The 13,993-nt window shown below is 30.8% G+C and overlaps 2 protein-coding genes across 4 annotated transcripts; one reads left to right on the top strand and one right to left on the bottom strand.

Moving 5' to 3' along the window:
- The first annotated feature begins 48 nt into the window (after window positions 1-48).
- LOC110612780 (AT-hook motif nuclear-localized protein 1) lies at window positions 49-2,494 on the top strand. The gene is made up of 5 exons (XM_043956038.1): window positions 49-409; window positions 1,477-1,544; window positions 1,642-1,797; window positions 1,960-2,121; window positions 2,207-2,494. Exons 1-5 carry the CDS (start codon window positions 49-51, stop codon window positions 2,492-2,494), a joined length of 1,035 nt encoding a protein of 344 aa, XP_043811973.1.
- Window positions 2,495-2,580: 86 nt separating this feature from the next.
- Window positions 2,581-9,575, bottom strand: LOC110612779 (GABA transporter 1). 3 transcript variants are annotated; one of them, XM_043955885.1, is made up of 8 exons: window positions 9,457-9,575; window positions 9,188-9,320; window positions 8,362-8,592; window positions 4,953-5,050; window positions 4,627-4,813; window positions 4,249-4,379; window positions 3,921-4,154; window positions 2,581-3,406 (listed from the first exon to the last, which is right to left on the bottom strand). In XM_043955885.1, the coding sequence occupies exons 2-8, from the start codon at window positions 9,306-9,308 to the stop codon at window positions 3,026-3,028; spliced, it is 1,383 nt and encodes a 460-aa protein (XP_043811820.1). In that variant the 5' UTR covers window positions 9,309-9,320; window positions 9,457-9,575; the 3' UTR covers window positions 2,581-3,025. The 3 variants fall into 3 exon arrangements, with proteins under 3 accessions (XP_043811820.1, XP_021609261.1, XP_021609262.1); XM_021753569.2 differs by lacking the exon at window positions 9,457-9,575 and having other exon boundaries at window positions 9,188-9,450; XM_021753570.2 differs by lacking the exon at window positions 9,457-9,575 and having other exon boundaries at window positions 4,249-4,376; window positions 9,188-9,450.
- Window positions 9,576-13,993: the final 4,418 nt, after the last annotated feature.

Here is a 13,993-nt window from a genome sequence, read left to right as displayed (position 1 = left end):
CATAAAAGGCAATCGGAAGCTGCTGGTGCATGCATGGAAGATAAAAGCATGACATCCGCCGACTCGCAGCTGTCTCCGGTTGCCATGAAGAATGATCCTCAGGTGAGCCAGGTGGAACACCAGGAAGCAAAAGAGCCTGACCTTGGTGGTGGTGGTGGTGCTGCTGCTGCTGCTGCTGTAGCAGTCTCTGGAGGCAGCTCGGTGACGGTTGGTGCTGGGAAAAGGAAGAGAGGGAGACCAAAGAAATTCGTTATGGATTCAGGAACAACATCACTGCCTGTCCCTTGTCCTCCTCCTCCTCCTCCTCCTCCTCCTCCTGACTTTACATCTTCACTATCAAAGACTTGTGAGAAGCGAGGCAGGGGGCGTCCCCTTGGTTCCGGTAAACTGCAGTTATTGGCTTCCCTTGGTGAGTTCTGATTTTATTGATCGATGTTTTTGAACATCTGATTAGAAAAAGAGGAATTTCAATTTCTTTTATAGAGTTTTGTGCCTCATGTGAAATTGCATTTATAGATGAATGATTTAGTAAAGCTTGTATTTGTGCACATTCTTCATTGGGAATGGTAAAGTCCTTTAATAACATAGAAAGAAGAATGCATATGATAGGCATTGTTGATTTCTTTAGGGGGAGGTAGCTTAATTAGTTTAATTTGCTATGCTGAAATTAAATGAAATGCTATGCCATTAACCCTTTGTTTGGATCCATAATTGTGCAAAGAATATAGGAGAAATTAAGGAAGAGATAAGGAAAGAAGAGAAATTTAATTTCTTTTCTTTTGTTTGGATACCTTACGACAATAGAGGATAAATAAAATTGGTCTCCTGATTCAATTACTTAATTGCCATGAGTTACAGTTGTTCTTTTTATATGATAACAAGGGAATGTAAGTAAATTTAATGTAAATACTATCTAACGATCTCCATATTCCCTTCATTACTCTCCAAATTGGACAGAAATAATTTGAATTAATAAACAAAATTAGGAAATCAAAGTTCTCCCTATTTCCCCTTGTTTCTGTTCTTTTCTCTCCTCTAATTTATTCTCCAAACAAGAAAGGATAGAAATTTAATGTCTTTTCTCTTTTCACCATTTCCCTCAATCCAAACAAAGGGTAAGTTTCTTAGGAAGGGTAAGGCTGAATACATATATGTGCAGAAATGAAAAAGCTCGAGGGGAATAGAACAAGTAAATATCTGGTATTTGTGCTGATAACTGTAAAGGGTTGAACCTCCAAGGTTTCATTTGCTTGATTATATTGAGATATATGCATTCTGGTGGATGAACTACAGATGTGCAAAGAAAAAAAATTTCTTGATACTTGAAGCTGCATTTGGTTAGTTTAGTTGCTATATGAAATTGATTATTCTTCTCCACAATTGGTCAAGAAGTGAATATATCATCCAATTTATGAAGATTACTTTTCGGATTAATGCATTCTATTTTCTTTGTACCACAATATTGTGTTTTTTTAGGTGATTTAGCTGCAGAAACAGCTGGAGGAAACTTCATTCCTCTTGTAGCACGTGTGGATCCTGGAGAGGTATCGTTAGATATTATTTTGTTGGTATTTTTATATGCTAATTTTGCTGCCAATACTTGTCTGGTTTGTTCATTCTGTTTGGCTTTCATCTAAGCAGATCTCTTTTCTTAACTATGATCAGGATATTATAAGCTTGATTTCATCATTTGCTGAAATGGGTCCTCGAGCAGTTTGCGTTCTTTCTGCTTCTGGTGTTGTCTCAAAAGTGGTTATACATCCACCTGGTTCTGATGGTGGAGTTTTGCAATATGAGGTTTGATCTCACATCTAATTCTCCGAGATCCTGCAATGCAAGAAGCTTTATGCATTGAAATTTGAATGCTGTTTTTTACTTCTTATGTATATTTTGATAGTCTGAAAGTATCCAAATCCTCACTAGCTATTCCTAATGCCAAAAAATATATATTTTTTGCAGGGCCTCTTTGAAATTCTCACCTTGTCTGGATCATTCGCTTTTGATGAGACAAGTGGTGAACGCCGCAAAACTGGCGTGTTAACTGTTTCCCTGGCAAAACCCAATGGCCAAGTTTTTGGTGGTGGTGTTGTTGGATCTTTAATAGCCTATGGCCCTATTCAAGTATGTTCTACCTTTGCTGTATCTAAATTCTCCTAGAAAGATTTAATCTCAAGAGACTTACATTAGGTTTGTTTCAATTTACCAGCTTATCCTTGGGAGCTTTAAGCAAAATGTTTTCAATGAACTGAAACTGAAGCAACTGGCAGAAAAATCTGCAGTAGCTGCTGGGAGCCCACTTGGCGATTCAGAAACTGAAAGATCTCCATTCCCAAATGCAGGAACAACTGAAGCTGAAGGCCACTGCACAACACCGACATCTGCACTTTTAGAAACCGCAAATGATACTGAAGCTGGGAACACAACCACAGATGATCCTGAGAATGTCGTCAAGCCAGTGGAGCCGATTTCAGATCCTGGAAATGAAGATTGCTAGAGATTTGCCTGTGACTATATAGTCCAGGTAATAATTGAGCTCATGGAGTCTTTCTTGTTGCTTGTGTCATGTCTCTCTTTGTTGCATTATCCCTTGATTAGGTCTTAAAGATGATCTCAGTTTTATCTTTTTTTTTTTCTTGCAGAAACTAAATATTGTCATTTTCTAAGATGCTGTTGCATGAACATGTTTCTTAAATCTATAAGATGCTTTGTCTTTTAAATTTTCTTGTTTTGGCCTCTGTATTTGAACAGAGAAAAATAACATATACAGACAAGATTTCAAAATAGTTGCTCCATTTTACCACCAATTAGTGCTTTTCTTAAATGGCTTCAACATGAACAAAGTTCACACAGCAGCAGAGAAGATGGAAAATGTAGACGAATGAAACCAGAAGCTCCCATCAGAAAGTTATGCTAAAACGACATGAGGTGGCCTCAGGATAAGAGCAGAGTATCGTTTGCAATTGCAAAGACTCTCTTTCGACGCCAAATCGCACTCACTGGCTTCTACTACTCCCACTTTGTGTGATCAAACATTTGCGAACAACCGATAAGTTTTGGCGTCGAGACTTATTTGTCTGACTGCTGCTATTGCTGCTATGACCCCTAAAGCTGAGAAAACTACTGCGATACTTGTATTCAACCAGAAAATATAGCTCTTCTTTGATGGCTTAAATGTCAAGTTAAAGAAAACTGCAGGTAAGATAAAATCTAGAGGCATGAAACCGAAAGCTCCAATCAATGAATTGATGTCTCCAAAAAATGGAAGCATTGCTGCTATTGTAGTTGCTATGATCACAGACAATGACCTCGAGAAAACTCTAGGGATAACGTTGCGAGCAGAGAATTCCTTGCTTTCGGGGTCGGCAAATGTTCGTTCCAGCACTTCATTTGTAGGCTGCAAGTAAACCTGTAACAGAGAACTTGTCATTAAGATAAGAATGTAATCAAGGGAGTTTTTACCAAAAAAGTGTGATAAAAAAACATTTGTCAGGAAGGGGGAGAGAACAAATTACTTGTTAAAAAGGGGTAAATTTTTCCACCTCAGCAGAATCTAAAAAGCAGCTGATGGTCTGACAGGCGGCAGAATAAGTGGCAATTTTTTTTATATAAAAAAACTCTTCTTAACTGCTAGACGAGACATGACTAACAAAAAAAGAAAATTTTGTCGATGGTTCGACACGCGGCAGGCTCTGCTGCCTGTCAGATCATCAACAACCTTATAAATTCTGCAGAGGTGATCCACTATCACACTTCTCTATGTAAAAACCCGGCATTCAAGTACTTGCCTTATACTGTAGAAAGTAGGAGTTCGAACCTGATAGCCTCATATTATATAGGGAGTCAGGAGCTCAAGGCTAATAGATTTGTTGTGCTAAAAGAAGAGGAGACGGAAAAGATTTAATGAAGTAATATTTTCTTACCACAGCAACTGCAGATAGTTGAAGAATAGTGAAGATGTTTGTCATCAAAACAAACCATTTCGGCACCAAAGGCTTCCCATTTCTTACAAAATTGCTAAGGATGAGTCCTTCAGCTTGATTACCAAAAGCCCAATACCCAGAAATGGCAACACTAAAGAATGTCACTGAAACTACACTATAACATACGCACAATCCTTTGAACATCTTCCCCTTAACAGGTGCTGCTATGGTTGCCTGCATCCATTTATTGTTTCATTAAATTGAACTGTTCATTTTATTAGTCTCCAATTAGCATACTCATGATGAAGGCAAGTAGACTAATTCACACCTGAATTTCTGGGATGATCCCATTGCCATACGTTGTTGCAATTATGGCAATAGCATTAAAGATGCCAAAAACTCTGTCTTCCGTGTCTCCATTTACAGAATAATCTTTTGGTTCTTTCGACGAATTTCCTACTAAAAGTAACCATGTTATACAATTACTGAGATTATATTAAACAATAATTTAAAACTTAAATTTTTAAATAAAATTTTATAATTGGTATCATTTTAATAGAAAATTCTTAATTTAACATAATTCCTATGAATTCAAAACATACACATGCGGAATTTATACATTTAATAAGTGAATGTTCACTATGTTTATGTATTTGAACCCACATAATTAAGTTTGGATAAATAATTTATATTTTCATATGCGTACCAATGTGGACTGAACCGGCAGTGGCACAGGCACTATAGGCAAGGCAAAGAAGCAAGGATATCAAATTGATGTGCCTGAGGGAGTGAAAAGATGGGAGTTGAGCTAGCATCAACATTAGGCATCCAAATATGATTACAAACTCATAAAGCTTCATAGTCCCATTTGGGTTTGATAGCAAGTAAATTGCCTGCAATATAGAAGTAATAATTAATAAAAAAGGTTCAAATTTCTGATTTTAGATACATTTTGATTTTGAAATGAGAATGCAAACTTGAATTTTGTAATCCTTTTTTAAAAAAAAAAAAAAAAAAAAATCTTATTCTCACCTTCATGCATTGGCCTCCAAGAAGTGTGGAAGCAACAACAGCACCGTAACACACTGTGAACTGAATTGGACCCACATAATACCGGCCCCACCTTGGCCCTGCCAACCAAAAATAATTGGATCTCAATTAAACGAATTATGAACCCAGTATAAGGTGGGATTTGTTTTATGAAAAATATTATTTATTTATATATATATATTTATAAAGTAAAAGTATTTTTTAAATTAATATATATATTTTATAATATTTATTTTTAATTTATATAATATTTTAGTGTATTATTAATATAAAGGATAAATCAATCATCAAGTGGAGTTCAATTTTTATATGCTTAGAAATGAACAAAATTAATATTATTTCCTTTAAGGACAAAATATATGTAATATGTACAAGCATGTGACATGAAATAATAAACCATCATGACCCTATCACTAAAAATTGAAACTATTATTTAGTTTATGTATGTCAGGATGTTGTATTTTTCATTTACTGATGAAAAATAATGGAAGATAATTATTTTTTCCAATTTAATAAAATTTAAAATTTTTGGTAGAGTTATCAAATTAATTTTCTTAATTATTGGGTTGAGAGGGAATGCTATATTGAAAATAAATAAAGATGAAAGGATAAATTTAAATAATTAAATTTGGATATTAAATTGATTAGGATTTTTGATAGGCAAAACAATTCAATTATTTAAATCAATTTATATAAAATGAATTATTATTAGCGCAAATAGGAAGTGGTGATGGTGTTTAACTCTCTCACTACTGATCAACATAAATAGTTTAGCGAAACTTAAACAAGTAATTGATCAAGTCAATTTTGAACTTTTTTCAAACATGCATCAAGAAATTTGGAGCAACTAGTACATATTGGGAAGAAATTACATAATAAAATCAAAATGGTTACATGCAGATAAATTGATTTAAATTTAAAGCAAGTATTTTTTTATGTAAATTTATAAAATTAATAAATAAATGATAAATAAATAGATGATATAATTTATTTATTTTTTAAAAAACGCTGTTAAAAAAATTATTATTATTTTTTTTTTTTTTGAAATAGGAGTTGGGAGAGTCGAACCTTAGCCCTTTCAAGGCTACAGGATGCACTTTTCACCAGGCTAAGTCTTGGAGTGCAAAAAAAAATTAATCTTATTATATTTATATATTTATTAATCGTTTATGGTCAGTGTTATATTTATTATAAAAAAAATTGAATATGCTATGAAATAACGTTCGGTCTCGATGAACATTCAGTCCCAATTATCTTTTCATATATACTAATAATTATCTTGTTTGAAGGAAAAAATTAATTTTTTAATGTAAAAAATTTTATTTTAAAAATTGAAATTTTATATGATTTTAAAAAATTTATTTGAATTTTTTAAAAATAAATATAAATTTAAATATGTTAAATGAAGGGTAAGTGTTTATAAACATTAAATTATTTTGATATAAATATAATACATTTATATTTATAATAAACATAATATTATACCTTTGCTTTCTGATAAAATAATCCTTTCAACTCCGGCAAAAATATAATATATTATTTGCAATAAAATTGAACATAAATCCTTAATGAAATATTTTTATATACAATAATATATTATTCTAAAATATTTATTATAATATAATTTTATTTACAATATTTATTATTTTATGTTTGCCATACATAATATATATAAAATATTTTTTCTTTTTTACATAATTTTTGTTCATATTTTTTTAATTATTTTAAAATTATTGTTTATTTTTCTTTTTAAATTATAATAATATATAGATTGAATAATTTTTTTAAAAATATTTTTTAATATTTAATAAAATTTAATGTATTTAAAATAAGTATAATAGAAAATTAATAAAAAATTATATTTTTTAATATATATGAAAAAATATAACGAATAAAATTATAGAATAGAGAAAATAATTATTTTTAAATAAATTATTAATTAAATAAAAATTTTAAATTATTTTATAATTTATTATTAATTTTTTTAAATTCAATTTAAGCGTAACACATAGTTAATTATTTTAACTATAAATGTGCATGAATAAACTTTTATTTATCCAATAAACGAACAAAAAGTCCAAGAACCAATTGGTATGTGAGAGATAGAGACAAGAGGTGGCAATTTTCCGTTTTTGAACGTGGCAGGGCCAGACCAAATAATGCTGGTCAAATGCGCACGTAATATTTGCGATTTAGTATTTTTATTTATTAGAGAATTTAATTTTAATTATAATTTAATAAATATTTAAAATTTTAAAAATATAATTTAAAAATACTTAAATTTTTAAAAGATATATTTTTAAACCTTTAAATTTTTAAAAAATATTTTTAAATATAATTTCAAAATAATAAATTTAAATAAATTATATATATAAATAATTTTTTAAAATTTAAATATTTATTAATTTATAATTAAAATTGAAATATCTTGTAGATAAAAATATTAAAATTCAGACTATAAATATAGTTTTAGTTAATAATTAATTAATTTATAAATATAATTTTTGTGTAACCAAAAATGGCTCAAATTTATGATTGTGCGAAAACAAATTTGAATTTTTATGGTTTGATCCAGTTTTACAGCAGTCATAATTATAATTTTTATGATTATGGTTTTAGTTCTAATTAAGTTTAAATTTTAAATGATGAATTCGATTTCAATAATTCAAAAAATTCAAATTTAAAAAATTTAGATAAATTAATTAAATAAAAAATAAATATAAATATTAAATATTATTGAATTAATAAATAAAAAATAAGTAAATCGTATAAACCGTACCTTTTGCATAATATAAAAAAATCATATTAGGTATAATATAAAAATAAAATAACATTACATTTAAATAAAAATAATAAATTTTTACAAATAAAAAAAGTTAATCTTATTTATTTAGTAATTTAATTTACCGATAAATTAATTTTAAGTGGCAAAATTATATAAAATGATTTATTTGAAAATCAAAAGCGGAATCGAATTGTACTATCAGTTATTCTAACTTTGTGAAGGCCCGTAATTGACTTTTAAATTTAAAATTTCGATTTAATTTAAAAATTAAAATTGATTAATCAATTCAGTATGAATTTAACGATCCCATGGATCTTGTTAGACACGTTAACAAGAAAAAAAGAACACATCTTTTGCCGACTCTAAGTTATTTAAAAAAATCTTATTTAATTTAATAGATTCAATACATAAATAAATAATAAATTTATATAAAAATTAAATAAATTAAATTTAGATAAGAATTGTAAACTTTCGTAATTTTTATTTAATTGCGATATTAATTAAATCCATGTATTTTCAGAATCATATGTATTAATTAGTAGAAGCCATGAATATATTTTTTTAACTAAATAAATAATAACAAAAATGAAGAGAGAGAGAGGTTACCCAAGGTATGGTTGGCCATGTCCCTGAAGCGAAGTTGACGATGACCCAGATGAGCGTGGTGTTCAAGGACAAGAGACAGCAAATTGTAGGAGTAGAAAGTGATGAAAGCTCCAATAATTAAGCATGAAATTCCACCACCCCATCCAAGAAATGTGAATGCATATGGGAGACTAAGGAGAGGTGGAGCTACTATTGATGTTGTCAAGTGGTATCCACAATGAATCCAAGATCCTACGCCACATTTGATTTCAGTATAATTCTTAATGAAAATTCAAAATTAAAATTAAATAGTAAAATAAATTTTATTTAATATGATTTAATAAGTATACTATCAATTTTTTTTTAATTTCTAAATAGTTCAATATAATTTTTTAATTTAATATAAAATTTTAAAAATGCACAAGTTTCCCATAATTGGTATTGCATTTCATTTTTAAAATCTAATATTTTAATTGATATATTTTGACTTGATGTGTTTTGAATTAATTGCTATTAATCTCATTTTCATAAAATCAAAGCACATGTCAATTTTTCTTTTTTATGCAAGGAAATGATATAACAACTACCTACCAATCTTTTGCCAGTAAAACATATATGATCATTGCAAAGGAGAAATTCAAACTAGAAACCACAAATGAAAACTTAATTAATCTCCTCTTTTTAATTTTTTTTAAAAGAAATTATATATTTATTAAGATTAATGAATTTATAAAGAAGTCAAAACTGAAATTTACATAGAATTAATTCCTGCTAACTTAAGTATGAAGATTACAATCAAGGCTGTGAATGATTAATGAAGAAGTTTATGAAATTTAGTAGCAAATACCTTTGGATTTGAGGACAAAAAGAGCACCAGCATCAAGCTCTTCCTTTTGAATATGGAGATTTTCTGGTTGTGGAACTTTATAATTTCCATCTTCTTCTCCATGCACTGCTATTGTTCCCATCTCTCTCTATAGCTGTGATGAGTTGAAGTTGAAGTAGTGGAAACTAATTAATGAAGGAAATTTATATAGAGAGAATGATGAGCACAAGTTGCTTGTGAAAATGACGAGGCGAGTTCAGCTAAAAGAGAGAGAGAAAGAGACGGCTTACTTAACAGTCCAAATTGTTCTTATTGATTTTCAGCAATATCGGCGAAGAAAGAAAATAAAATTTGGATTTTGACATGAATGCCCTTTCTCCTTCATGCCAGTTCACATTTCATGGAGTCGGTACACGGCACTTTAGTTGCCAATTATACTTGCAACTTGCAACTATATCTATAATATAGAAAACATTATCGAGAGGAGTAGTCTACCAATCTCGAATTGTAAAAGAATTAAACTTTTAAAAAATATAAAGAGATATCTTAATGAATAATAATAATAATAAAAAATATAAATTTACTTCTTATACCTTAAATAAATTAAATTATTTATAAATTACTCTAAATTTAATTTAATAAAAATACAATCGAATTCAATTATGTTTAAAAAAGTTAATATTGAATTTAATCTTTAAATTCATTTAGTAAACAAACTGAATTTAAATTTTATAATACTCTTTTTATGAACTTAACTCATTTTTACGTTAGCGAATAAAGTTCACGAATCGACTCATTTAGTGTATTTATAAATAAACTGAATTTAATATAATAATAAAATAAAATTTAAATTCAAGTTAATATAAATTTTTACAAATTAAGTCTAAACTTTTTAAAGATTAGCTCTGGTCAATTTAATTACATTTATATTTTTTTTTAATCTTTTATATGAACTTTATTAGTAAAAAGTAAATTAGAAAATTAGTTCTTATAGTATGTGCATAGAATATTTTTTGATACACGATACGATGTGTCAGATTAAATTATTTTACAATTTACAAGTTTATTAAGTAAATAAAATAACTATAAAATTAATTGAGTAAAATTACTTCTTGTAAAAAATATTAGGGGCAAAATATGCATTCGTTATTTCCTATTTTAAAGAAAATTCATGTGAAGATAATAGAGGTTTACATTACTTTATATTTTTTTAGAATTAAATAAGTTTTTTTTTTCCAAATAAATCTATAACTCTTTATTTAAGGCCAAATTAATCCATATTTCGACAATGTTGGTGTTTTTGAGAATTAAGCATTAAAGAATAATAAAACAGTGAAAAAAGAACAAAAAACATTATTTAAACTAAAAGCACTAACCTTGCGTTTTGGAAATGAAACTTATAAAAAAAAGGACTTCAACCGAAAAATAAAAAAAGGATGTCAGAATTCTTGCACAATAAGAAACGGTTTCTTGATGTCTAGGTTCTATTATTTTTCTTTTCTCAAAAAAATAAAAAATAAAAAATAAGTATAATTGGTAAGCTATATAATTAGAGTAGTCTTCTCATAATAAAAATAATAGGATATACTGCAGTTTAATCTTTCTAATTAATGAAATATTTAGTTTAATTTTATATTTTAAAAATCTATAATTTAATTTTTGATAATTGAAAAAAACTATAATTTAATTTTTATGATTAGAATTAGAGTTAATTTACCATTAATTTTTATAAAAAAACTAAAATACTTTTGGTCTCCTTAGTCCCGGAGTGGAAACCATTCAACAAGTTCATTATGGAGATGATCGCCTCTCCTCTCCTGCGGATGCTCTCTTACAGGCTAATTTCTCTTATTGACAACTCACACGTCAAAAATTTGGATTTGATTTTAGTAAAAATCCAAACTTTGATTCTCGATGCAGAGAATAAATCAGAGGACGATACAGTTCTTCGATGCTGGCTCACTGAGGTCAAAGATGCTGCTTATGAAGTCAGCGATGTTCTCCATGAATTCATCAACAGTCTTTCAAGCTCCAAAATTTGTAGCATCTTTTCTCCCTTCTAGTGGCTTCTTTGTTTCAATATTTAATACAAGATGATGGAAATTGAAGGACGGCTTGATGAGTGCTTGAGAAGAAGGATCAAGTTTCAGAAGGTTGTCCCTCTAGTTAATTGGGATGTTTTCCAATCATTCAAGAGCAGTGTGATAAGAAATTTTGGAAAAGGAAGATGAAAGAAACAGTTCAGAAGAGGAAGATTGTAATAGTTTTATCCATGATTTTATTTCTCATTAGATGATTAATTTATAGTCAATCAAATGAACATAACACAAGAAAATAGGAGATCGTGGATTCACCCATGTTACAAACTGGAAATGGAAATAACTGACAAACAACTGAAAGATTATGGATTTACTCACATAAAACCGAAAATGAAAATTAAGGGATATGAGAAATGACATCCTAAATTGCAGTAAGTATTGCAGCAAGTATCATGGGCTATATTTGTGCTAACCATGTTCCAATCAATTGTCATCATTCCATCCTGCCAAAATTGTCCTTGTCCTCAAGGACAAACTCTAGATAGAGTCGAGAAAATCTTCTGTAATTCTCCCATGTAGCATCTGATGACTCGGTGCCATGCCATTGAACAAGAATTTCAGTGTACAAATGATAACACACCTTTTGAACCACTCTTTTCTCCAAAATCTTGGAAGGTGTAGGCAAAGGACTAGAGTCATGAGTAACTGGTGGAAAGTTTGGCAATAGTTCTGGTCGTGTATCTAAGTGTTTGCGTAACAGGCTGACATGAAAAATGTTATGAATTTGCGCCCCATCAAGAAGGCATAATCGATAAACAACAGGTCCTATCTTTTCTAGGATTTCATATGGGCCATAGAACCTAGCAGAAAGCTTAAGGGAATGTCTAAAGCCACTGACTTGTTGATATGGTTGCAGCTTGAGATACACAAAGTCTCCAACCTTGAATTGAACCTCACATCTATTTTTGTTTGCTTGCATTTTCATGCGATCTTGGGCCAGACGAAGATTTCTTTTTAGATCACTTAGGATCTCATCTCGTCTTAAGAAAGTCATCCACTGCAGCACTGTTGGTGGTGCCTGGAATGTAGGATGTGATAGTCGGAGGTGGCCGATCATAGACAATCTCATAGGGTGTGGACTGAGTAGCTGAATGCACACTAGATTGTAGCTGAGTTCAGCCCATAGAAGCCAGTCAAGCCACTTCTTTGGCTGGGCACTCGTAAAGCACCGCAAATACTGCTCCAATATTTGATTAGTGACTTTGGTTTGTCTGTTTCACCAGGGAAGGTAACTTGAGCTCATTCGTAATTGCGTCCCCTATAATTTGAACACTTGATCCCAAAAGGCACTAGTGAATGTCTTGTCCCTGTCACTAAGAACGGTTTCTAGAACTCCAAGCAATCGAATAATTTGATTGATAAATACTTTAACCACATCAGTAGTAGTGAATGGATGTTTCATAGGAATGAAATGACAATATTTAGATAACCTATCCACCTATGAGAATTACCGTGTAGCCATTAGAAGAAGGGAGTCCTTCCACAAAATCAGCCGATATCTCGGACCAAACTTGACTCGGAATCGAAAGTGGCTGAAGGAGACCATCTGGCTTCATGGCTGTATATTTGTTCTACTGAAAAATTGAGCATTCTTTAATGAATTTTTTCACCATCTGTTGCAACTCAGGCCATGTGAAGTCTCTTTTAATCCTAGCCAGTGTCTTTAGATAACTAAAGTGACCTCCTGTAGAAGTAGAATGACATTTAACAAGTAAATGTGAAATTAGTGTGCATTTAAAATTTAAATAAATCCTATTTTTATGATAATAAACCCCATTCTTATAGACATGCTCTTGCCCAGGATGATTTTTTTGCACCATTTCTGCATGAAATGGGTCATACTTCACTTCTTATTGTAACGACCCGAAAACCGGACCGCTACCGGCGCTAGGATTCAGATCGATTTAAGGTTGCCGGAACCCGTAGCAAGCCTAACATACATCCTGTGTATCTGATAAAATTCCATACATGATCATACATTTTCATAAAACTTTAAACTTTTCATACACCAAGCTTGACCTGTGCATGCACCATAACTATATACATAAAACCCCTTACTGGAGCCCTCATCAAATGCTCCAGTTGGGTCAACATCTCATAAGTCAAGCCTGGTTCAACATATAACATTAATAAAACATTACATAAAGATCATGTACAACAGGGATTTATAACCAACATTAGGGCCAAGCACAATACTAATCCTCATTACATTACTTTACATTACATTACATAATTCTATTTTACATCACATGTCCACTACTACTCTATTACATACTACGAGACCATAGCCATTACCCTTGCTGACCTCCTGAGCTATCTCTGACCCTGTAAACCTGGGGGTTAGGGGAAAAGAGTGAGCTACAAAAGCTCAGTGAGCAGAACCATAAAAACAGTTTATAAACATATGCCATCATGAAATGCATCACAATACAAACAATCCACATCAAGGATAGATTTGTCACCAATAACCCTCTACTTATCCAATTGTGCCAGGGGCGTAGAATGGGCCTCACTGGACTTTCTCTTAACATGACATAACATAATATATCCAATGTGCCAAGGGCGTAGAATGGGCCTCACTGGTCTTTCTCTCACATCATGCCAGGGGCGTAGAATGGGCCTCACTAGACTTCCATACTGTAACGACCCGAAAATCGGACCGCTACCGGCGCTAGGATCCGGGTCGACTTAAGGCCGCCGGGACCCGTAGCAAGCCTGACATGCATCC

This window comes from Manihot esculenta, chromosome 4, assembly GCF_001659605.2.
Source record: "Manihot esculenta cultivar AM560-2 chromosome 4, M.esculenta_v8, whole genome shotgun sequence".
Taxonomy (NCBI): domain Eukaryota; kingdom Viridiplantae; phylum Streptophyta; class Magnoliopsida; order Malpighiales; family Euphorbiaceae; genus Manihot; species Manihot esculenta.
Note: the sequence above shows the minus strand (reverse complement) of the source record. Positions and strands in the feature narration are given on the sequence as shown.